At 43.5% G+C, this 24,436-nt stretch overlaps 2 protein-coding genes and 1 pseudogene across 4 annotated transcripts; 2 read left to right on the top strand and 1 right to left on the bottom strand.

The window, feature by feature from the left end:
* The first annotated feature begins 849 nt into the window (after nt 1-849).
* Nucleotides 850-6,106, top strand: parp12a (poly (ADP-ribose) polymerase family, member 12a). Of its 2 annotated transcripts, XM_079270457.1 has the most exons (11): nt 850-1,231; nt 2,012-2,147; nt 2,261-2,525; nt 2,666-2,815; nt 2,945-3,134; nt 3,279-3,447; nt 3,582-3,817; nt 3,940-4,027; nt 4,374-4,504; nt 4,957-5,108; nt 5,326-6,106. In XM_079270457.1, exons 1-11 carry the CDS (start codon nt 912-914, stop codon nt 5,580-5,582), a joined length of 2,094 nt encoding a protein of 697 aa, XP_079126583.1. In that variant the 5' UTR covers nt 850-911; the 3' UTR covers nt 5,583-6,106. The 2 variants fall into 2 exon arrangements, with proteins under 2 accessions (XP_079126583.1, XP_079126584.1); XM_079270458.1 differs by lacking the exon at nt 5,326-6,106 and having other exon boundaries at nt 4,961-5,088.
* Nucleotides 6,107-6,246: 140 nt separating this feature from the next.
* LOC306778801 (thromboxane-A synthase-like) lies at nt 6,247-18,385 on the bottom strand. The gene is made up of 14 exons (XM_079270477.1): nt 18,332-18,385; nt 17,405-17,528; nt 17,046-17,139; nt 16,277-16,329; nt 16,018-16,114; nt 13,456-13,572; nt 12,258-12,346; nt 12,030-12,178; nt 11,591-11,721; nt 11,162-11,497; nt 10,897-10,985; nt 10,627-10,764; nt 9,971-10,133; nt 6,247-9,562 (listed from the first exon to the last, which is right to left on the bottom strand). Exons 2-14 carry the CDS (start codon nt 17,491-17,493, stop codon nt 9,449-9,451), a joined length of 1,659 nt encoding a protein of 552 aa, XP_079126603.1. The 5' UTR covers nt 17,494-17,528; nt 18,332-18,385; the 3' UTR covers nt 6,247-9,448.
* A 2,104-nt stretch (nt 18,386-20,489) lies between these two features.
* LOC306785050 (cytochrome b-c1 complex subunit Rieske, mitochondrial-like) lies at nt 20,490-21,647 on the top strand (annotated as a pseudogene). The gene is made up of 2 exons: nt 20,490-20,600; nt 21,115-21,647. The product of its transcript is annotated as a cytochrome b-c1 complex subunit Rieske, mitochondrial-like (transcript).
* The last annotated feature ends 2,789 nt before the right edge of the window (nt 21,648-24,436 follow it).

Here is a 24,436-nt window from a genome sequence, read left to right as displayed (position 1 = left end):
GGAACTACTTTGTTAGGTTTAGGAAAAGATCGTGGTTTGCGTTAAAATATCGACGGAAGTGGCGTTGCTTAAGTACGGAAGTCACGTCACAAATAAATCAACATTGGCTTCTCGTTTCACACACACACACAAACTGCGGCCTCCTGGAGGAAACACCAGTGTTAGTTTGACCCATCCACCTCTCCTCATCCCACCCGTCCTGTGTGGAATTATACTCAGGTAGTCGCCCGCTAGCTTTAGCATGTAGCATCCTGGGCATCACTGGGAATCAAAACACCGCGGCTTTGACAGCACTTGTTTGCAATTGTGCATTAACGTGATTAACCAATGATTTAACTTGCTGCTAGGACCACTGATTCACCAAACCTGCTTGCTTGCAGTCGGTGTTCCACCACAGTCCCCGACGCTGGTCTCATGATTCATTTTGTTTCTAAAGATAGATTTGATTTTGTAGCGAGTAACGAAGGTTTCAGGGGAAATGTATCGGAGTCAAAGTATCAGTTTTCTTTGCAAAATGTAGTGAAGTAAAAGTCAACAGAAATATGAATAGTAAAGTACAGTACAGATATCTAAAAAACGACTTAAGTACAGTAACGAAGTATTTCTACTTCGTTACTATACACCACTGGTTATTAGATGTATCTGATAACAATATGGAAATATTGGCGTAAACCGACAACAATAACCTCATCTGAATGTCCACCCCTTTAACTAAAAGTTTGAAATGTAAAAGAAGCGTGTTGACAACATATTTTAGATTATAGTATTGTATTTTAGAGGCAGGCCTAACGTCCCTTTTTTTCTTTTCGCTTTCTTCTTAAGTTTCGTTTCTCTGAAGTTAGGCGTCGCTCTCGTGGAGTCGGCCCTGCCTCAGCAACAGCGGCTCGGATTTGGTTCAAACTCTTTTCAGGATGACTTCAGTTGTCTCTAAATTTGTCATCGAGACCCTGTGCGACCACCTGGGATGTTTGGACTTCAAGCAGCTGGACGAGAAGATCGCACAGAACTTCACTGTAGCGAAAACCGTCCTGCAGGGCGTCCTCTTCGACGACGGTAAAATAGCCATCCAGGAAGGCAGACAGAAGGTCGTCGGTAATCAAATCCTCAGCCAGGACAGTCTGGTCGTGGCTAAAACGAGTCTGCGGATCTGTCAGAGGAAACCCGGAGAGTGTCCTCAGTGCGATGCGTTACACCTGTGCAGGTATTACGTGTGCGGAGACTGCACGTTCGGGTAAGTAGCACACTGTGATTACGTTACATTTGGAGGTTTTTGTAATCTTTTATCAAGCTGTGGTGCTCAAAGTTAATGGTGGTAGACGGCCCTGCGTATGAGTGTATATAACAAAAAATGATTAAAACAGTTGAAGGCGTTATTTGCTTTGACTTAGTCGGCTAAATGTAAACACACTGTACAGCAGGAAGAGCAGTAGGAGCGTTTCAAACACAGATGTGTTGTTGTTTCCTGATTACGTCAGCTCTTTCCTCTGGACTATCTGGGCGTGTTCTCACTCTCCTCACAGTTTTGTCTCTGTTAGGCACATTGGTTCAATGAGTTTGGTGTCCATTGGGTCCTCTGTATGTCTATGGCCTTATTGGCCAATAGTTATATATACATTTATATCAAGTGCGAGGAAAAGCGTCACACGGCTTGACAGTCTGTTTGGGCCTCTGCGGTGAACAAAACAAACTTTGACAGAGACCGGCTGTGCATAGCTTACATTAGGTGCAAGTCCTTTTTGGACCAGAAGATGGCAGTAACGCACATCATGTAATGACCCTGAATAGCTCACTCTGAAGTGCTGCGTTATATAACCCCTTATGGAGTGAAGCGGCTTATGGCCCACGTTTAGCTTCTAGGAAAAGTTTGATGAGATAACCTCAAAGAACTCAAATGTTTAACTTTCAAAACTGTAGAGGCCTCCATGTTTACAGAGACCAAATGTGTATTTTGCTCATTGGTTGATTCAGCAGAACTAGTACCGTTCACTGACATATTTTATTCATTTTTCAGAGTCAAGTGTAAAAATCCCCATAGTCTGGTTTATCAATACAACGCAGAGCTTTTGAAAAGATATGGGCTTCAGGATTTGACAGAGAAACAGCTGTTCCAGCTGTTACTGCAGAATGATCCTTATCTGCTTCCTGAGGTAGGTAGTACTGGGAAATTCACAATCTCTTGATATTGTGTAGGGAGTGATGGACATTTACCTTAATGAACTGTCAAACGTGTTTGCCGTAATGATATGTACACCCCTCCCAGATCTGCCCACATTACAACAAGGGAAATGGTTTGCACGGTTCCTGCAAATTCACCACCTCGTGCACCAAGCTCCACGTCTGCCTGCACTTTCTCCAGGGTGACTGCAAGTTCGGCTCTTCCTGTAAGAGATCCCATAGTGTTGATGTGCGAGAAACAAAGGCTCTCCGAGGAGTGAGTCAGGAGAATATTAAAAACCTTCTGGAGATCTACAGAAATAAATTCATCATCCTGGGTCAACATGAGAGAGGAGCTGTTGCTGTTCCCGGTAAAGAACGAGGACGTTTCTATAGAAAACTTTTAAAACTTCATCTTAAGTTAGCACGGTAGATTTGGTATGTGTCTTGTGTGTGTGTGCGTGTGTGTGTGTGTGTGTGCGCGTGTGCGCGTGTGTTTTTTCTCCTGCAGTGCTGCCAGAGGTGAGACCCCTCTCTCAGCCTCTTTGCCAAAAAAACCCCGGATCCCCTACCAGTTCTGCTTCACCATCTAAACCCATGAGCGACGCTGAGAGGAATGAAATCTGCCTCTTCAACATTCGCAGACACTGCAGCTTCAAGGGTAACACTGAAACGAGTCACACCTGCAGTCAATACATTAGTCTCAGTACATGTGTAGATCTATGTGAAGAGAAGATGATGATGATGTACACCACTTCCTCTGTGTCATTATTGGGTTTTGTTTCCACAGAGAAGTGTGCCCGTGTCCATTGGCATCTGCCGTTCAGATGGCAGGTGTTGGACAGTGATGGTGTGAAATGGAATGACCTGCCTAATAACGAAGACATTGAGAAAGCCTACTGTGACCCAGGAAGTGACACAAGCTGCACGGATCCACCGGCGCCCACCTTGGGGATTTACAGATTCTTTCCTTTCCCAAGGTGCATGAATGAAGAAACGGACCGCAGAGACATACAGACACTTCTCTGGCTTATGAAATTATTCTACAGCAAAAACAAAAATAGTAGTTCAAGTCTTTTAGGGGATGAGGGAATTGTTGATTTACTTTTACTGCTTGCTTTCAGTTCTGCCTCCCCCCCCTCAGTGGACTTCGTGACGATGACATATGGAGGGTCTCCAGTTCATCGGCTGTCCACTGCCTCCTCTGTCTCAAAGCCCCCTCACTTCATTCTTACAACACAGTGGCTGTGGCACTGGAAGGATGACAGCGGGGTGTGGCTGGAGTTCGGACAGGTCAGTCAGACAATAATGCAGCTATGGGTCTCTGTTCTTATCCTACCTGTGTGAGTTAACGAGTACATGTTGACTTGCCACTCTTGCGTCAAAACTTAAATGGATTACGGTCGGCTCTGTTCATTTTTCTGTAGAATGACGATGGCATACCAGCCTCCATCACTTCTCAAACTCTGGAGAACGTGTACGTGGCAAACAGAGATACAGAGATTCCGTTTGGTGCTGGCAAACAGCAGTATATCCTCCACTTCAAAGATGCAGCGGGAACACAGCAGATGTATCAGCAGAATGTAAAATACAAAACCAAGAGAGAGGTCAGGAGGAGGCCTCGCTTTGTGTCTGCTCATGATGTGGAGGCAAAGCTAAAGAGGTATATTCTCAGTTTGTTTTCAATGGAGATTTTAAGACGAATTCTAACATTGCTGTTTTGGATGTCTCTGTGTCTCTAGTGACTTCATTAGTCAAACTATTGTTGTGTTTGTCTCCTCATAGTGCATCATCACACGGCTCCAGTTCCTCCACAGCTGAAAGTTTCCCACCCCACTGGGACACGACTGCCCAACCGGATTTTGGATCCAAGGTCTTTTAAAGCATGTATTACTGTGTTGCCTTTCTCCCTGTTCCCCAAAAATAAGTGGGTTTATTTTACGTGTCTGTTTAATTATTAATTTCAGTCCAATGTTTCAGTTTATTTGATAAATTATCAATGAGGTTATAGAAAAAAACACAAACTTGTAGTTATATTGCTGTTTCATAGGATTATGATCATTTGAAAGGGGTTCACCCTGTTGTGTTTTTGTGTGCGTGTGTGTTTTACTGCACTGCACTGTGCTTAATATTTTAATAGTTGTTTTCTTGTTTTGGTCATTAGATATTCATTTATGCATTAATGACCTGTGTATCTGCACTGTGCTCCCATCTTTCAGCTCGTACCGCTCTCTAAATCTGCGAAGGAGTACAATATGATTGAGACGCTGTTTAAGCGCACCATGCCCCAGAGTAAAATTAACAACATCCAGAGGATCCAGAACCCCTCTCTGTGGAAAGTCTTTCAGTGGTAATTCCTGATCTAACTTTCTGGCTTGAAGCTGTAATCAACATTTTTATAACAACATTCTGTCAACTAACGATGTGAAAGGTGGCGCTCCGCTAGTAATTCATGAACCTACTGAGAACTATCGCCTGAATCTGCATTTCACCTCAACTTTATCGTGACTTTCAGTTCATTTCTGCTTTGGCCCTGAACTTTACGGTTTTGGTTCACTCTCACCGCTCTTTTCACCATTTTCAGCCGTTTTCAGTGAAACAGGCTCTAAAGCAGCAGGCAGACACAGTTAGCGGATGAACGCAGTGCAGCATTTAGCAGTTAACGAGATGTTGGTAGACCAAAAACGGAGCTTATAGATGCAATTAATCAACAAAGCAAAAAAGATACTTTCGATTTAACCAAGCGAAAATAATAACCAGTCGCATGTCATCACGTTCATGTTTCCTGTATTGTGTGTTCAGGCAGAAAGAGCAGATGAAGGAGAGGAACGCAGCTAAGTCTGTGAATGAGCAGTACTTGTTCCACGGGACAGATGAGTCCCTGATTGAGGCCATCTGTGAGCAAAACTTTGACTGGAGGATGTGTGGTGTCCATGGCACGGCCTATGGCAAAGGTACAGTAAAACAGCTTCTTCAGCCATTCCATGTGATGAATATACAAATGTCTTTTCCACAAATGTGTTGTATTTTGTTATGAGAGCATTTAAGTTATTCCAGGTTCATCAGGCTTTTAGAACAGGGAAAAAAAGCAGCATACTTTCCCAAGGCAGTAGAAAAGAGGCCATCACACTCAGACTGTGTCAGTATTAACGCGGTCTTGTTTTTGTTTAGGGAGTTACTTTGCCAGAGACGCGTCCTACTCAGACAGATATGCCAAGGTCAAAAGAAGCCCGAGCAACGTCATGTTTGTTGCTCTGGTCCTGGTGGGGGAGTACACCAGGGGGAAGAGCAGCTTTGTCCGGCCCCCACCAAAAGGAAACGGAAAAACCCTCTACGACAGCTGTGTTGACTGCGAGAGCAGCCCCAGCATCTATGTTATCTTTGAAAAGCAACAGATTTATCCAGAGTATCTTATCGACTACTCATAAGTCACAATGCTGTTTTCCTGTGTCGAATGGTGAGCAGTAACACCTATTATGGGATGCGCTTCACTTTGACTAGAATTAGTGCCTTTGTTAAAGGCTCATGGATTTTCACAGTGGTGGGAGAAGTATTTTTACCACAAATAGATGTATTCAGCTTGCCGGTACTTAAGTAAAAGAACAATTAATTATTTTGTTGATGATAATGTTGCAATATTTTATCTTAACACTAGAAGTGCAAAGTAGGTGAAAGTGGAAACACGAAATGGGATTTGTCTGTGTGATCATTACAGTGTGTCTTGATGAATTTGTGTCAGAAAATAGTCTTTGCAGAATGTTTACTAAGAAAATAATGCTTTTCCTTGGCCAATGTCTATTTTTAGGATTGGAGGCTATGTTGTCTGCTGCAGGTCATTAATGCAAGCGAAGGATGATGAGGGGGACAAATAATCTGGGGTTCAGATATGGAATGATCTGGTTATGTAATAAATAGATTACAGATTGCCATTAAAGTAGTGAATGTCAATATACACTGAAGTTAAATTTTTTTTGGATCGCCTGCCACAAACACTTTATTATTTTGTGTAAATAGGTATGCAAAAAACAAGTCATGTTTTGTACATAGAGATCAAACGCTGTACATTGGTTCCCCTCCTAGACGGACAACTGAAAAGCTAGAAAGCGCCAAAGATCCCTCTCAGCAACAGTTGACTAAGAATAGAATAAATTACTAGTTATGGGTAAAAGAAACTGGAAGCAGATGTCAAAATGTGTGCAGATTAAAATAGGAAAAGGTTCCTGTTTCAGTGTCAAATGTATAACAATGCCGATACCAAGCTGGAATATAGGTGTATTGCTTTAGCAAAGCTTTTCTTAAAAGGTCACAGTATATATAGTTTTGTGAATTATTCCATAACTATTTCAACTGTAAATACATTTGGTGTCTAAATAATACAGTACTTGTCTGTTAAAATAGCCATTATTGAAGTAGAGAAGAAGAACATCAATATAACCGGTGACTTTTTAATGGTAGTGAACAATGATAGAACAGAGAGAAATCTCATCATCACGCATGTTAATATTTAGTTGCACACAAGTGGTATTTGACCCATCGTAAATGTATATCATTCAAACAGGCACTTTCAGGCCTCTGGCCTTTAATCCCAGCTGCTGAAATATACATTTTCTTTGGATACATTTGAATTAATCATTAGTAAATCACTTATTGTATACACTCATAATTAAAATGAATTCAGGGCTGTAACTCTCAAGCATCTTAGAATAACTCCCAAACACTGGCTGAAATTCTAAGTAAGATGTATCTACCTGCACGATACATAGTTATGTAATGTTTTCCTTTCAGTACGGTGCAGATGTTCTCCTTGAAGGATAATGAATGAGGTCATCAAGAGAAATGAGATTAAATGCTTTTACTCCTACTCTGAGGTTGAACTTGATTTGCCCTGAGAATTTTGGCCGACTAAAGTCCAGTTTCCTGTTCTGAGACATTTGATAAGCGCTGACTCATGTCCTCTGGAATAAAAACATGAGGATTTCCTATCCTGTCACAAAACAACCTCTCTCACTCTGAAATAACAGCTTTCATCTGAGGAGGTTAAAAGACGCCGATGCATGACAGCGCTGCTGCGTTGGGCATCATAAAACAAATTCAAATATAATCAGTAACACTTGCCAACATATGTACCTCCGTCTATATCGACCGTGGTAATCTGTGATTGCATGGAGGTTAATTAACCATCATTCATGGGAGGAAGCAGGGGTAAAGAGAGCAGCACCGTTTAACAACAGACTGCCATTAAATGAAGGAATGTGCAAACTTTCAGGTTCAGGTGACAGATTTGATCTACAGTGTGACAAACTAAAACCATTGTTCTGATTAATGAATAACCTTTTTATGACATACGCCTGTTCAAAATCAATCTATTAAAAAAATCAACATTGCTACATGCACACTTATTCTTTTATCCGCTCCTCTCTCTTCACTCACGTCTCATCAATCCACTCTCCAGCTCGAATAAAAGCACAAGACGGGCACTTTAATTGAGGTATATTGTAATTTACTTCATCTTGTTACCTATGAAATACTTGCCACTGTCACAACATGGACCTGCAGAATGCTTTGTATCTGTTGTTGAACAGGGTGGATGTGTTGCAAAGTCGTGAGGCCTCGACACGGCCAGGTCCTGGTTATCCAGAGTTAAAACAAGTCTCGTATAAGATTGCACCTGTTAGACAGACAGGCTTCTGTTGTCCAAAACCCCCTGTTGCACTGATGTGTACGGATGGGCGCACACTCACACACACATACACCCGGTCAGATCAAGGTCAGGATGGTCTCATTCACATACACACACACACACACACACACCCATGCTTGCTTCTCGGTTCATGCCGAGGGCAAGGGGAGGCCCGAAGTTCAAGCAGAGGGCGAAGACTGAGGCGCCGCCAAGGCGGCCGGAGATGAAAGAGGCACTTGAACAGGTGCCGGACATGAGGGTAGTTAGTCATTATAATAGAGGGTAGTAGAGACTTCAAAGACAAAGTCACTAGACCGAGTCGGCAGTCGTAGGAATGTAAGATCCAGTGGCGGCTGGTCAATAGAGGGCCATGGGGCATGGCCCCACCATGAGCCACATAAAAAAAAAAACTTTTTTTCTTTTTTTTTTATAATCATAAATTATACAAATTGTCAATATTTGTGTTTTTGAACTATGGAATGTACCCAGTAATGTGTGTAAAATATGATATCTGCGCAAAATATATGCTTTTCCTGCTCGTCCTCTCCTCCTGTGTGCTCTCTGCTCGTCCTCTCCGCCTGTGTGCTCTCTGCTCGTGCTCTCTGTCTGTGTGCACGACACTCTGAGAACGCACAGCTTTGTGGGCCTGATCGTTTTGGCCCAAAAGAGACGGGTCTATGAAGCAGTTTAGCCAATTGCTGATTCAAGATATAAATGAGTGACATACAATTTAGCCAATCAGCGCCCTCAAATAGATTCAGCTATGGGCCAGAACGATCAGGCCCCCCTCGCTGCGCGTTCTCGTCAGGAGAAGTCTCTACAGGCGAGCACTCCTCCAAGACCCGTTTGAGAGGAGAACTTTGGCGGAGATTCTGCAGCCAAAGAGCTGATATCAGATCAGCCTGACCTCACAATCAGACAGCCTACAATCAGACTACATGCGAAGCTTCACTACTAGCTGTACACCAGATAGGTTTGGCTAGCTGGATGACGTCATGCTAATCATTTATTTAGCTTTTTAAAACAACGGGGACGGATCCAGCACGGACAGTTACAGGAGTGAGGGATGAGGAGGTAAGGAAACATGAGAACACCAGGACACACATGGAGAACTCTGTCAACATATTTGGCATATTAACATATTAAAAGATTGTCGAGCTGGTGTTCTTGCGAGGGAACTCGCCTGGCTCTGCTGACTGCCGTTACTCCCGACGTCTACCCTGCTTCCTCCGGTCTGAGTGCACTCGGCCGAGAGGCCAGCCTGGCCCTGGGCGCTCCTACCAGTCGCTAATCACTTTACTTAGTACACATTTCCTTATAAAATGATTATTGATCTCATCCGTCATCATTATTGTGCTTTGTCTTTTCTTCTCAACCACCATTATTTCCCCATCCCTTGAAGCCAACACCCTACTATACTGCACTATACTCAGATACACATATTATTATTGTTGTTATTATTATTATCAGGTTTACATTTGTTAAAATCACTTTACATTTGTTATGTAATACACGCTTGCTTTAAAATGATTATTAGATTTCATCCGTTTAACTATAATTATACGCTCTATGTCCCATTAGCCTAATTTACATACCGAACATGTATTCCCTCATTTAAGGCAGCTTCCCTGGGGTCTCAACGATTTTTGACAGGTCTCTACGTTGAATTTTCACAAATATGCCGTTTTTAGGTCCTAGAGTGCTCGACGACTTCAACTCAAGAGGAACCTGCACAAAGGAAAGAGCACTATATGTAAAAGCAACATCTTACATATATTTTACATATGAAGGATTATGTTCATAACCACATATGTAAATAGCCGACAGACGCATACTGAATTCTGACCAATGCATCATAAATCATTTTCAGGTTTAACGTTTTAATTTCTTTATCATAATATAACCATTAAGTTCATGAAGATGGGATGTTAACAATAAATGCAAACTGTACAGTTGCTTTCACTGTAGGACCGACTTTCACCAGATCAAATACTAAATGTGACCGGCCAGCGGTAAAATACACTGACAGTTGCATTTTATTTTATTAAATATATCTTCTGTGTATGAATCCGTTCTTAGACTCAAGTAGTTTGAACCAGATCGTTAGTCTTTCGTGTTTTAAAGTGTCCAACCCACCTTGGTCTCGGAGCAGGCCACTATGCTGAACCTGTGGAACAGACGCACTAGAGCCATTTTGATTTCCAGTTGAGCGAGCCTCATCCCCACACAGTTACGGGGACCGGCCCCGAACGGCAGGTATACAAATGGATGTCGATTGGCCTTGGCCTCTGGTGTGAATCTGGAGATTTTGTATTGATTAAAAGCAGTACAGAATAGGAGTCAATCAGCGAGATAGTGCATTTCCTTTACAACACAGGGACTTCACTACCCTCGTTATAGCCGTGTTAGACATGAGTGACAGAAGAAAGGTGGTGTGTACTCTACATGTTAATGCTAAAGACATTGACAGGTATTACAATAAGGAACTGAAAACATTTTAATTTATGATTTACACCTGTGCTTTTCCTACTGTGGCATGTTAAAATGTCTTCTGTGAGCTGTATGAGTAACATTCGGCTTTAAGTTATGCAACACAATAAAATATCAATATTTTGAATGGCTGCTGCACACTACCTTTCCGTTATTAGCAGGTGTTGACAGACACATGAAATACATTCGTAATGAATAAACTTGTTAGCAAATCCAGTTCAGCCATCTTCTAAATGTAGATGATAATGAAACACAAAGCACAGGCACGTTATTGCTTATGTAGAGTGAGAACAGTCTCCTACCGCTCGGGGATGAACCTCTCAGGCTCTGGCCAATGCTCCGGGTCGTAGTGGAGGAAGCCCGCTGGGATCTCCAGCATCGCTCCTTTAGGGAGCAGTTGTCCGTTCAACACATAGTCCTGCTCGATGTCTCTCGCAAACCTTTGTGGGGAACACTGCCATGGATGTATGTATGTGTGTACAGGAATACATGAATGTGCTCCTTGTGACTGTAGTACATCTAATCAAAATGCACCTTTTATAATTGAATATCATTTAATGTTATTAATTTACCTGAATCCAGGAGGGTAGAGGCGCAATGCTTCACTTATAACCATGTCCAAATACTTCACCTCCTGGACATTAGTGTAATCTGGTGACTCCTGCAACAAAATGAACAAATATAATAAATCCAGCATAGTTCAGTTCAAGTTTGAACCATGGAAAAAGAACAAAAAGGTCTGTGTGCACTAAATTTAAACTGTCCACAACTACAATCTTATGTCGTAAGTAGCTGAAGAAAATGAGATCAGATCAAACCGTAACGTGACACACTCACGTGTCTGGTGAAGAAATCATCCAGTTCTTGCTGTACTTTGCATTGACATTCAGGGTTGATGGCCAGCAGGTAGCAGGTGAAGGCCAACGTGTTGCTGCTGGTTTCGTAGCCCGCCAGAAGAAAGACAAAAGCCTGTCCCACGATCTCATCCTCAGTGATCATCTTCTGCTGTGGACGCCTGGAGGACGGCTCCTGTGGGTGAAGACTGTCGTCCTGATCCGACGAGTGTTGCGTCTGCTGATTACCAGCATGACTCGCTGTGTCAAAGTGTTCCAAAGACACAGAGTCTTTGCTGGTTCGTGCGTCCAACATCAGCTGGAGAAAGTCTCTACGCCGCTACATGCAAAAAAACAATACATATCTAAAAAACGTAATGGGAAATTATAAGTTGTAATGTATTTAAGATTATTAGATGCTCATGAGATTCACCTGTTCAGCAGGCTGCTCCTCTCTCTGCTTGATGATCTTCTGAATGATGTTGATGAAGAAGTGGTTCATCTCGTCTCGTCTTTTGTTGGGGATGAATCTCACCAGAGGAGCCGTGATGAATGGCAAAGCAACTAGACACACAAACCAAATTTGTTCATGTAATCTACCTGAAATGCCACCTTTACACACTCAAATATGACTGCAAATGCATGTTTTTAAAATCTTAAATCTACAAACATCTTTTATGCTAAATTCTCTTCACATTTATTGGGTAATGAATTATTCCGTAACGTATCTATTTAACAGAAGATAGTAAACCCTCCCGTTTCGAGGCAATGTTTTAATAATATTTTATTCTTTTGCCTTCATTGCATTCCTATTATGTCTCACATGTAATACTTCATACATATAAATAACAACACCAATAGATTTGACTGACTGAAAAGCAGTATGATGGGCCTGAAGAAAGAAAAGGAGAAGAACATCTGAGCATGGCGGACAAACGGGTCGTCTGGGTTCTTCTGAGAGTCCACCTGAGTACCAAATGCCACGCTGGCAATAACGTCCATGGTGAAGCAGCCAAAACACCTGCAAAACACACACAGATATGAGGACAGGAAACTAAACCATGATACCAATAGCCTTTGTTCGCTGCGTGTCTGATTACCTGTGGATGTCAAAGGCCTCTCCTGACTCAGCGGAGACATTCAAATTGCTCATCAGGGAATCGGTGGCCGTGTTGATGAGAGGAACCATCTTCAGGAAAACATAAAAGACAGTGATACTCGTCACAGCTGCTGAGAGTTTCTGGGAAAGGACAGACACTCATTGCAATTGAACTGTAAAGTCAAGATGTTTCAATATTTTATGTGATGAATAAAGACAAAAAGAACTTTATGAGAAACCCTCCAAAAGTCAGAACTGTGTTTTGAAAGGAAAGCGAATTGGACACAGGGACCATGAACTCAACACGCCTTGGAAATATGCCCCATTTCTACAAAGGAGTCCTTCACGTCCTCTCCGCTCCTTGCACCTGGACTGAGAAGCTATCTCCAAAATGATGCAGGTCTGATATTTACTACAGTTGCAAGCAGTGGGGCAGCACCACTATCAATTAACTAGACATGTTTATCAGCAGAACCAGGACACCAAAATAACCCTCCTCAATAGTTAAACCAAACTGGGGCTTTAAGAAACTGTTAATTCACTATAATCATGTCATACATTGTCCAAGTACAAATTTGGCTTAACAAATTGAAATAGTTTACAATACATCATCCAACTCCACACTTCTTGTCACGATCAGGCTTTACCTTGTGTGTTCTGTGTCTTTGTGTAGCTTCACCCTCCTCACTCCCTCAGCATCAGCCTAACTCCCGTTACCTGCCTCTAACCAAGCACTCCCTCCTCATCAGCACAACTCCCCTCACCTGTTCAAACCACTGTATCAACCCCTGTCTCTCACTCACTCACTCACTGCCAGGTCATTGTTTGTGTTGATGTCTACCCGCCCGTTTCTGCTCGTCCTGTTCCCGGTTTCCCCGTCTGCCTGCCCTGCCTCGTTTCCCGCTGGATTTTCCCCCTCGTCTCTTATCTTGTGCTTGGACTCCCTGTTGTGTGGTAAATATTCCCTTTGTGTTTAATTAAACGCCTGCTTCACGCTACTGTGCCTGGTCTGCGTTTGAGTCCTCCATCATGCCCCGTGACACTTCTAACCATCCATCTGTGACAGACAGTGAGTTATCAGACATCTTATCAGATATCTTGCATCTGCTCCTTTCTAATTGGCAAATTTTAAGACCACGAAATAACATTCTTCGTAATGAATACCGGCTGATAATAATTGGCACCCACTCATGTCTCACCTCTTTCATCTTGGCAGCACTGAATGACGGGGTCAGGATGCTCCGCACTCTCTTCCAGCGTTCATTCCTCAGCATGAGCAGACAGTCAGTCATGGGCTTGGTACCAAATCGATGATTCTGCACAAATAGACAGAGTCAATGCACAAACATCTGTAATCAGCTTACGCATACATGGAATTTGTCTCCGGTTTCCACTCCACTCTCAATGTACAAACACAAATTTACAAGAAACAAGAAAAAATATATATAAAGAATAAAAAAGGGCAGCAAAAAAGTAGAACGGATGTAGGTATAAACATTTAACAGCTATATACAATATAAGTATAAATATATATCCGAAAGAAAAAGTGTATATATATATATATACACACACACACACATGTGAACATAAACCTATAGACAATGGCATGAATTGAGGCGATAGTGCAAGTGGTGGTATTAGTGCAGTATAACTTATTTATTGTTCATCAGAGTGATGGCCAGTGGAAAGAAGCTGTTCCTGTGTCTGGTGGTTTTGGCGTACAGAGTCCTGTCGCGCCTTCCAGAGGGGAGGAGTTGGAACAGCTAATGTCCACGGTGTGAGGGGTCTGCCGTGATCTTTCCAGCCCGTTTCCTGACTCTGGAGGTGTACAAGTCCAGGATGGAGGGCAAGCTGGAACCAATGATCCTCTCTGCAGACCTGACAATCCGTTGCAGTCTGTTTCGGTCCTGTTTGGTGGCCGATCCAAACCCCACAGTGATGGAAGAACAGACTGGATGATGGCTGAGTAGAACAGGATCAGCAGCTCCTGAGGCAGGTTGAACTTCCTGAGCTGCCGCAGGAAGTACAACTTCTTGGGCCTTTTTCCGGATAGTGTCGATGTTGGGAGCCCACTTCGGGTCCTGGGAGATTGTGGATCCCAGAAACTTGAAGGTCTCCACAGCGGACACAGTGTTGTTTAGTATGGTGAGGGAGGGGGGGGCAGTGTTGGGGGGCTCCTCCTGAAGTCCACTGTCATCTCCTCAGTTTTGAGCTTGTTCAGTTCCAGGTTGTTCTGACCACACCAGAGGACCAGCTGTTCAACCTCCCGCCTGTACGCAGACTCATCAGCGTCCCTGATGAAGCCGATGACTGTTGTGTCGTCTGCGAACTTGAGGAGTTCAACAGACGGGTCCTCTGAGGCGCAGTCGTTGGTGTAGCGGGAGAAGAGCAGTGGGGAGAGCACACATCCCTGGGGGGCGCCAGTGCTGATCGTCCGAGTACTGGATGTGATTTTTCCCAGCCTCACCTGCTGCGTCCTGTCAGTCAGGAAGTTGTGATCCACTGACAGGTGGAGGCTGGCACAGTGAGCTGGGAGAGTTTGGGTTGGAGTATTGCTGGGATGATGGTGTTGAACGCTGAGCTGAAGTCCACAAACAGAACCATTGCATATGACCCTGGGGAGTCTAGGTGTTTCAGCATGTAGTGCAGTCCCATGTTGACTGCATCATCCACCGACCTGTTTGCATGGTAGGCAAACTGCAGGGGGTCCAGCAGGGGTCCTGTGATGTCCTTCAGATGGGTCAACACCAGTCTCTCAAAGGATTTCATGACCACAGACGTCAGGGCGACGGGCCTGTAGTCATTTAATCCTGTGATGGAGGATTTCTTGGGGACCGGGATGATCGTGGAGCGTTTGAAGCAGGAAGGGACTTCACAGAGCTCCAGTGACCGGTTGAAGATCTGTGTGAAGATGGGGGCCAGCTGGTCAGCACAGACTTCGAGGAGGGTGACACACCGTCTGGGCCTGGTGCCTTCCTGATCTTCTGTCTGTGGAAGAGCCGACTCACATCCTCTTCGCAGATCCTCAGTGCCGGTGGGGGGGGGGGGGGGGGGGGGTCGGTTGGAAGAGGTGAGAAGTAGGCAGGAGGTGTAGGTGGTTGTTTGATGGTGGGGGGTGTGAGAGTAGGCTTATCAAACCTGCAGTAGAAGACCTGAGCCCATCCAGGTCTGTAGCAGCAGCCTCGAAAACACTCCAATCAATGCAGGCAAAGCAGGACTGTAGCTCCAGCTTTGCCTCGTTGGTCCATCTCTTCAGTGTTCACCACAGGCTTTGCAGATTTTAATTTCTGCCTGTAGGTCGGGAGAAGATGAACCAGACAGTGATCAGAGAGTCCCAGAACTGCACGGGGGAGTGAGCGGTATGCATCCTTTATTATAGTGTAGCAGTGGTCCAGTGTGTTTTTGTCCCTGGTGCTACACTTAATATGTTGTCTGTATTTTGGCAGTTCTTTGTTGAGGTTTGTCTGTTGAAGTCCCCAAGAACAATGAGCAGGGAGTCTGGATGTTTGTGCTCCATGTTGGTGATCTGCTCAGCCAGGTGTTGGAGCGCCTCACTCACACAGGCCTGAGGTGGGATGTAAACACCGACCAGAATGAACGAGGAAAACTCCCGCGGTGAATAAAAAGGTTTGCAGTCTATTTAGTGTTTCTAGGTGAGGGCTGGATGATTCCTTTAACACTGTGACATCTTATCATTACATCATTGGGGCTTATACTGAAAGTGTACATGTACATGTGCATGCTTTGGTTAATGTCCTCACCCGTCTGTTTGTGAAGCTGCTGAAGTCCCTGACCATCACCTGTCTGAGCATGTCAGGGTCCGCTATCACCACCACCGGTGTCCGGCCCAAATAATACCTAGAATATACCACATGGAGCCAACAATCTTAGTGTTGCTACAAGAGGTTTTTACCAAGCAAGTGTTGATTTCATTTTATAGTGTGAAAGAATTAGAACCAACAACATGTTCAGACCATCATTTCATCAGATGCTGACGCAGAGAATATTTCTTCTACTTACCCACAAACTCTGCCATGAGTCTTTATGAGATCATTGATCGGTTTGAAAAAACCCTGAAAATGAAACAAAGAACAACCTCACAACATATGACAAATAACATCCCAAAACATCAGAAAGGAACCAGAGGAGCTCTTCATAAGAAAGAAATAACTCCATGTTAGAGACAGATTGGTATTTGGGCTGTTGAGGTAACAGTATGACAGTCAATCCGCTGTATGACTCTGTGGGAGCTGCATATATGCTAGTTTTTGTTAGCTTACTTGTTAATCAAAAGCCCTGCCTCATTTTAAGACACTGAAACTTGCTTGATAAATGTCTGTAGTGGGAGCTACAGGGGCCATGGCCACCTTGTTTGATGACTAAATCACATCAGGATGTGCTGTGCAGAGACACATCTGTATACCATAAACACCTGGAATATCAGTGTTTAATGTTACATAAAAACAGAGATGATCCTCAAGCTCCCTGGAAGCAGCCACAGGTGTGCGAATTGGTCAGCTGACAGGTGCACCGATTGCCCCGAGTTCATTCACACACCTTAATCCAACTGAAGAGAATAAATGCTTTCAAATGGAACCTGCTGAATGTTTCTTCTTCTGCTTTCATAGCAATTAAATATAGTTCGGTGCATTCCTGTAATGACGATGTTGTTCAGTGGGTAAAATGTCTTGTTCAAATCTGTTTTTAACAGTAGTTAAAGATAAATAAAAAAAAAAGGTTAGAGACTGAGGTGTTTCTTAGTTTGATGGAAATTGCAGCAATATCTTACCTGGCGAAACATGAATGTGTTGCCAAAGAAAGGTACTGGCTTTGGATGTTTGATTCCACATCGAGAAAGGACTGAATAGGGGTAAATTGAATACCTTGAAGACAAAGAGTAGAGTTGTGTTGATGGAGAAAAGAAATAAAGCAAATGCATCCCCAAATAATCCTGCCATTGGTTTATAGTCGGCCTTTTGAGATATTCCTTCCCCATAAAATGCTATCAGAAAGCCCAACATGCCAAACCGAATGGGGACTGTTATGAATATCTGAATTTACACAAAACGTGCGTTATACATTAGTAGATAACTTAACTTAATTTCCGTGATGCAGCTTCACAAACAGGGATATAAAGCATTGACTCACCAGTAGAGAAGACCCAGAAAGACGAGGAAGAGGCTGAGTGTCACAGACAGTCCGCTGGCCACATTTAGGACGTCGACTAAAGCCTCCATAGTGTAAAAACTCCTCAGTTCCCCACTGCCAGCTCCTTAAATGTAAAACGGAAAAAGATTAGGTCAGCGTAAAAGCTGCTGTTCACGACACGTTAGTCACCAGCACAAGTAGATCATCTACAATTTTTTAATTGTTTTTAAATCTCCTTTTCTTTTGCCTTGTGTTTTGATGCTTTTAATGGTTTTATGTGAAGCACTTTGAATTACCTTGTTGTTGGAATGTGCTATACAAATAAACTTGCCTTGCCTTACAAACTATTCCTGTTCTGACCAACGTGTTCTGTGAGTTAGTTATATTGTGGTTTCTCAGTATCGTGGCTGAACATGTAGACCACATCTTTCATACTAGTTCAACAGAGGAAAGACAAAGACTGCATCTCTTTGTGGTTCAGGCTGGTTTGTCTCCTATTGATGAGTTTCTAAGACGACTTGTAAAGTATTTGTTTCCGCAGTTTTGTCTGAAGAGTGCTCACCTTTCCCCACTTTTTAACGATGGGGGCATGTCTATTCTTCCCGTGTTTGGCACCGGTGCTGCGTCTTAAACATGTTCACGTGCCACAGTTTAACAGTGCCGTTACCTAAAGCACACGCTCTTAAACAGCTAACCATACATCTTATCTTTATTCCAGTTGAAATGCGTGTTTAAAACCACCAAAGACAGACTGTAGGTCATTTGTGACGCTCGGCTACTGACGCAGGCTACAACAAAGTATCGCAGGTTATTCCTCCCGTTCGTTCGTCTCTTTGCTGCCCGTTGTGTATGATCATGTACCATTCAGCGCCTTTATTAGATCTGGAGAGAGTTGTTACTGGAACAAAAGGACGTGAGTGCGCTTACCTAACAGTCCCTTCCCTTATCCATGTTATCATGAGGTCCTCTTCGTGCTGTTAGTAGGTCGCAACCCAAAAGAAAGCTGAGGCGCATACTGCCACCCACTGTATGGGAGCGTAAAGCGTCCAACACGAGTTTACTGGTGCCTGTATACAGGAATACATAAACAAATACAATATATGAAATATAATATTGGCGGAGCCCGTACGAAATACAACTGAGTTTGTGCGAACTGTATTATCCAGTGGAGGGATCAGCAAGACCTTGATCTAGCGCTATAGGGGACGCCCCGATCCTTGGAAGGATAAACGAGCCTTGGAAGGATAAACTGCCTTTGGTTGGATGAATGTGGCTTGGTTGGAGGAATGAGAGTGAGACCTATATATAGGCTGCCTTGCATTGCATGTTTTAGAAGGAATTGTTTGAATGTTTGAATCCTGTTGTTTTTCCACTGGAGAATATTCAATATATATGGGGTGTAACGAGAATATCGTATTGGTATTGAACCGTTCGGTACGAGGCTCACAGTTCGGTAGGCATGACGAACCGAATAAGTTTGAATTTAAAAAAAATAATAATAATTTAAAACCTTTATTTAACCAGGTAGTCCCATTCAGATACAAAAATCTCTTTTGCAAGATGTAAGTAACAATACAAGATGTAAGTAACAATACTAGATGTAAGCAAGATGTAAGTAACAATACAAGATGTAAGTAACAATACAAGATGTAAGTAACAATACTAGATGTAAGCAAGATGTAAGTAACAATACATAACATTAAGGAGCAGTTTTAGTTTTTTATGCTAATGTTTCTTATGCTAGTGAAAAGATGCTGGGATGAAGGGATGCATGTGCGTGGGTTGGAAATGCAGATTGGGGAAAAGAGGCTGCAGGTTGAGATATCCCTGATGCAGAGAGAGTAAGGAGAGGAGGTGCCATAGGAACCGGCCCTCTAGACGGGCTGGTGCGAGTGACTGGGCTTGTCTGGGCGTGTTGTGCGTTGTGACCTTGTCGACGTAGCGCCTGACGCTGGTGGCTCGGCGATCGAGGGAGGTGTACTGCTCTCTTAGCTGTGCCATATACCCAGTGGCGGCTGGTCAATAGAGGGCCATGGGGCATGGCCCCACCATGAGCCACACAAAAAAAATAAAAAATTATAATAATCATAAATTATACAAATTGTCAATATTTGTGTTTTTGAACTATGGAATGTACCCAGTAATGTGTGTAAAATATGATATCTGCGCAAAATATATGCTTTTCCTGCTCGTCCTCTCTGCCTGTGTGCACGACACTCTGAGAACGCGCAGCTTGGTGGGCCTGATCGTTTTGGCCCAAAAGAGACGGGTCTATGAAGCAGTTTAGCCAATTGCTGATTCAAGATATAAATGGGTGACATACAATTTAGCCAATCAGCGCCCTCAAATAGATTCAGCTATGGGCCAGAACGATCAGGCCCCCCTCGCTGCGCGTTCTCGTCAGGAGAAGTCTCTACGCGTGAGCACTCCTCCTCCAAGACCCGTTTGAGAGGAGAACTTTGGCGGAGATTCTGCATCCAAAGAGCTGATATCAGATCAGCCTGACCTCACAATCAGACAGCAGACTACATGCGAAGCTTCACTAGCTGTACACCAGACAGGTTTGGCTAGCTGGATGACGTCATGCTAATCATTTATTTAGCTTTTTAAAACAACGGGGACGGATCCAGCACAGACAGTTACGGGAGTGAGGGATGAAGAGGTAAGGAAACATGAGAACACCAGGACACACATGAGAACTCTGTCATGCTACATATTAGACAAAGTGAACATCTTTTCTTCCACATAGTTGTCCTCAGTCTCATCTGCTTAACTTGGTCATGGAGGCATCAACATGTAATAGAGATGTTAAATTAACAGTGAAAACTCATCATAGCTTAATTTAACATCAGTATTCATAATTACACTTCATGTTTACTTCTCCTGATCTTTACCTCCTATAACAAGGTTCATAGGGGCATCTCAATAAATAAACATGTTGTATTATATTATATAAGTGTTATTTACTGATTGTTTTCGTGTTGGAATACATGTTAAATATTTAACTGCCAAGTAATAATGCGTGTTTGATTCTTACATTTTATTTGCATTAAAACATACTGGGATGTTTGCAGAAATTGAAAAGATGGCCCTACCTAGAACATGTTCCACCAGCCGCCACTGCATATACCTACCTGCTCTGTTGTTGGAGCGGTCTGTCAAGATTCCTGACTTCACAGACGACCGTCGCCCCGAGGTCTGTTAAGGCCACAACTTCTGGACACAGGGAGAAATCGCCCCCCCCCCCCCCCCCCCCCCCTTGCAGCCATGCTGTCTCAATCGCCTCCAAAACACAACAGCAGGTTAAAGTAAAAATCAAATGGATTTATCATCCAAGAAGCATAAAAACAGATACAAACAGTGACTAACCGAATCACACAATTATTAACAAAACAAACATATGTATAAAATCAAATGTCAGATCCAATCCGAGCCACCCAGAAGGCTGGTCTGCCTCCTCGGTGGCCAGCAGAAGATCTCAAAACCCCCCAGAGTTTCAAACCCTTTGTCCCCCCAAAGTTGCATTCCTCAGCTCATCGATCAGCTCACTGATTGGCTGAAGTCCAACAAGCCCCACCTGGTCCTATGCCCCATTGTCCTAAACTTCACACCTCTCCCTGCCACTTTCACACCACCCCCACTCCTGCACATTCCTCAAACCCCATCTCACAGACACTTAATGCATGAAATAAAACTTAAAACCCTCGCAGGTTACGGACCCCAACAAGTCCTCCCAGGAGAGCAGCGAGGCGAGAAGGTCCTTCTCTTACCTCGTCACTGGAGCGACCGCTGTGGTTGGTGTGTATGCCGCCAAGACGGTGGTCACCCAGTTTGTCTCCTCAATGAGCGCATCAGCAGATGTCCTGGCCTTATCGCAGATTGAGATCAAGCTCGCTGACATCCCTGAAGGCAAAAACATGACCTTCAAGTGGAGAGGAAAGCCCGTTTGTCCGTCACCGCACAGAGAAGGAAATCGCAGCAGAGGAGGGTGTGAATCTGGCGGAGCTCCGTGACCCCCAGCATGACAAGGACAGTGATTAATCCCTGCTGGGTCATCGTCCTCGGTGTGTGCACCCATCTGGGTTGTGTGCCCATCGCCAACGCCGGAGACTTCGGAGGCTACTACTGTCCGTGCCATGGCTCCCACTACGAAGCTTCAGGAAGGATAAGAAAGGGACCTGCTCCTCTAAAGCTGGAGGTTCCCTTCTATGAGTTCACTGAGGACGTAGTCATAGTGGGATAAATACTGGAGCTCTGTCTCAGTTCCTCCCTGTAACATGTATCTTTTAGATGGCTCCGTGTGAGAGTGACATAAAATAAAACTATGATTGAGCTATTGACTTTTCCCTCGTAACAAAGTGAGTTGTTTTTCTTTGATTGATCTGCATCACTTAGCTTGATGTCTTTTGATTCGCAGACATTTTATTTGTTTTAATCTCTATGGATTTTTCATTCCGCACTATTTTTTAGCATTTAGTATTTTCCAAACAGCATTATGTAACAATGTATGAGGGCCGGGTGTGATCAGGTCCAACCCCTTTGCTGCCGCACCAATCCTGACATATTGTGTTGGAGCTGTGTGATGAAGTCAAAGGTGGGGCCTGTTTCATGGTGACCTAAAGTTGAGCTGGTAAAAGTGCTCATACACATGAACAACAAGATGCCTGGGGAGCACAATGATGAGGATAAGATGACGGTACGATCAAGAAAAGCCACCGGCAATCTAAAAAAGTATCGACAAGTTGTGAACACATTCAGGAATGTGTCGGCCTGTTAATCAACTGGAAGGAACTATGGAGTGGTCTCGTGTGACGTCACAGTTTAGCTGTCGGCCATGTTGGAGTACACACAAAGCCACTGGCATGCACGGCTGAGTCGCATAACCTATCGGTGGTGAACTTTTGTGCTGTCTTTGGTTGTGGCAGCAGAGCTGATAGACAAGAAATCATTCTTTCGTTGGCCAGCGGTCATTACACATCAAGGAAATGACACGAAGGAGCTATCCAAGCGACGTCGCGAGAAATGGCTGTCACGCATCTCTCGAGATATAAAGGAATGGAATTTGGCGTACACTAGAGTATGTGCGGATCACTTTATAAGTGGTCAGTGATTTTATTTACTAATTCGTTTGTGAACAGTATTTAATAAAGGAAATATAAATTAAACTTGGACATGAGAAGGTTACCGAAGCTTCATCGGCCCGTGACAGCAGTCGGTACCAGAGACGTGTCGAGCGTGTACAACAGGCGAAACACAGAGATGCAGCCTCAGCATTGCTTGATATGAGTTTAACGTCAGATCATATATATATATATATATATATGTATATATATATATATATATATATATATGTATATATATATATATATGTATATATATATATATGTGTGGGGGGGGATGAAGTTAGGAGTTAGTTGAAAGTGAATTCCTACACACACGCACACAATGACATGCACGTACAATGTAAACAAACACACGTGTCTGTTTGCGCTGAGTAAACATTGAATATTGCTAAATATCGGACCAGATCTGTATACATTTACCCTTCCAATGACGAGATGAGAATTCTCGACGACCGTTGCTTTGACGTCTCGGACCCATCCACTGACAAACTGATTATAAGCGTCGAGCCCTTTGTAGCACTCCAACTCGTCTTTCGCGTAAGGACTGGGGGTGTTCACGAGATACGCGTAGATGTTGCCGTAGTTTACCGATGGAAGATAAGTAGGATCGGCACTGAAACGATCTGCACTCATCGTATAGGGATCCAAGTTACCAATAACCTTCAATTTGGCCAGGTAGCGAACCTTTGATGCACTATCCAGTGATTCAAAGTATTGTATTTTCGCCGCACTTCCTTGTTTACGCGCCGCCATGTAGGATCTGTATGTACTCCAACATGGCCGACCGACCTCGTAACTAAGGAGATCGTGACGTCGGTGAGACCACTCCATAGATCGAGATCAGGATGTTGTTGGTTTTGTAAGAAATTTGAGCAAAAAACTGTAGTTAGTAGATATAATAAAAGTGTTTAATAATTCATAATTAATAATTAATAATTAGTCATAATCATAAGGGTTTTGGGAATGCATAATTAAGATAAACATAAAGTGATGTAGGAATAGTAGCTAAAAGACATGAAGCTTCTGCCAAGTTGCAGAAGGTTAACTTTCACACTGAAGGATTATTATAGAAGGGATTAAAACGTAACTGACGGTCATTGAATGTGTTAGTAAACTCAGGGACAGAAAGGCAGACAGGCGAATACACTCCTGGAAGTTAGCCAATAGGAATCGGGATAAACGGAAGAGGAGGTGTTTCGAACAGATGTGGGTGGTTTAATTTAAAGCCTTTTTCTCTCTCCCGTAAATGCTCGCAGAGGACAGACGTGTTTTATACCTGAGGAGCTGAGTAGAGTTTTTTGCAAATGGGGTTTTATTGTTTTAATATTTCATAGGAGTATGTACACCAATGTTTAACTGTAATCGTACTTACATCAGTGGAATTAAATTCCTTATAATTGTAAACCAGTTTTGGTAGCATTATTATTGCAGCGTGTGTCGACGGCACAAAGCAGCCGGACACACACGTGCTCCGGCTTTCTCTCTGTGGGGTTGAGATTCAGCCTCGACAAATTTGGCACCCCAGATGGGACACTCTTACCGGCCTCGCTGCGTGGGCTGAAGGCAGCGTTGGTCAAGCAGACATCCTGGGCCCATAATATCGGTAGGCAGAGCCGTTTCATGAAATCTGTGAGGTAGCTTTTAGGAAATTTAGGGGAGTTTCTGCTTGGCTAAGCGTTGCTAACAGCTAGCTCTGCGTTGCCGGTGAGGACGTTCCACGGAGAAGGCCTCGTTCCACTGAGGTAAGTTACGATTTACTGTCTGAAGTATGGTGAACTAAGGGACTAGTCCAGTGTATAAGGATCCTAAGAATAAAGCAATTAAAGGCAGACAGCGCTGTATTAAATCACCACATTGGAATCAAACAGTTTTTTGACAGGGCGAACTGCTTTGCTTATGCTGAGAGCAC

This window comes from Melanostigma gelatinosum (genome assembly GCF_949748355.1).
Source record: "Melanostigma gelatinosum genome assembly, chromosome: 1".
Taxonomy (NCBI): Eukaryota; Metazoa; Chordata; class Actinopteri; order Perciformes; family Zoarcidae; genus Melanostigma; species Melanostigma gelatinosum.
The sequence above is the reverse complement of the archived record's forward strand: the minus strand, read 5'-3'. Positions and strand labels throughout refer to the sequence as shown.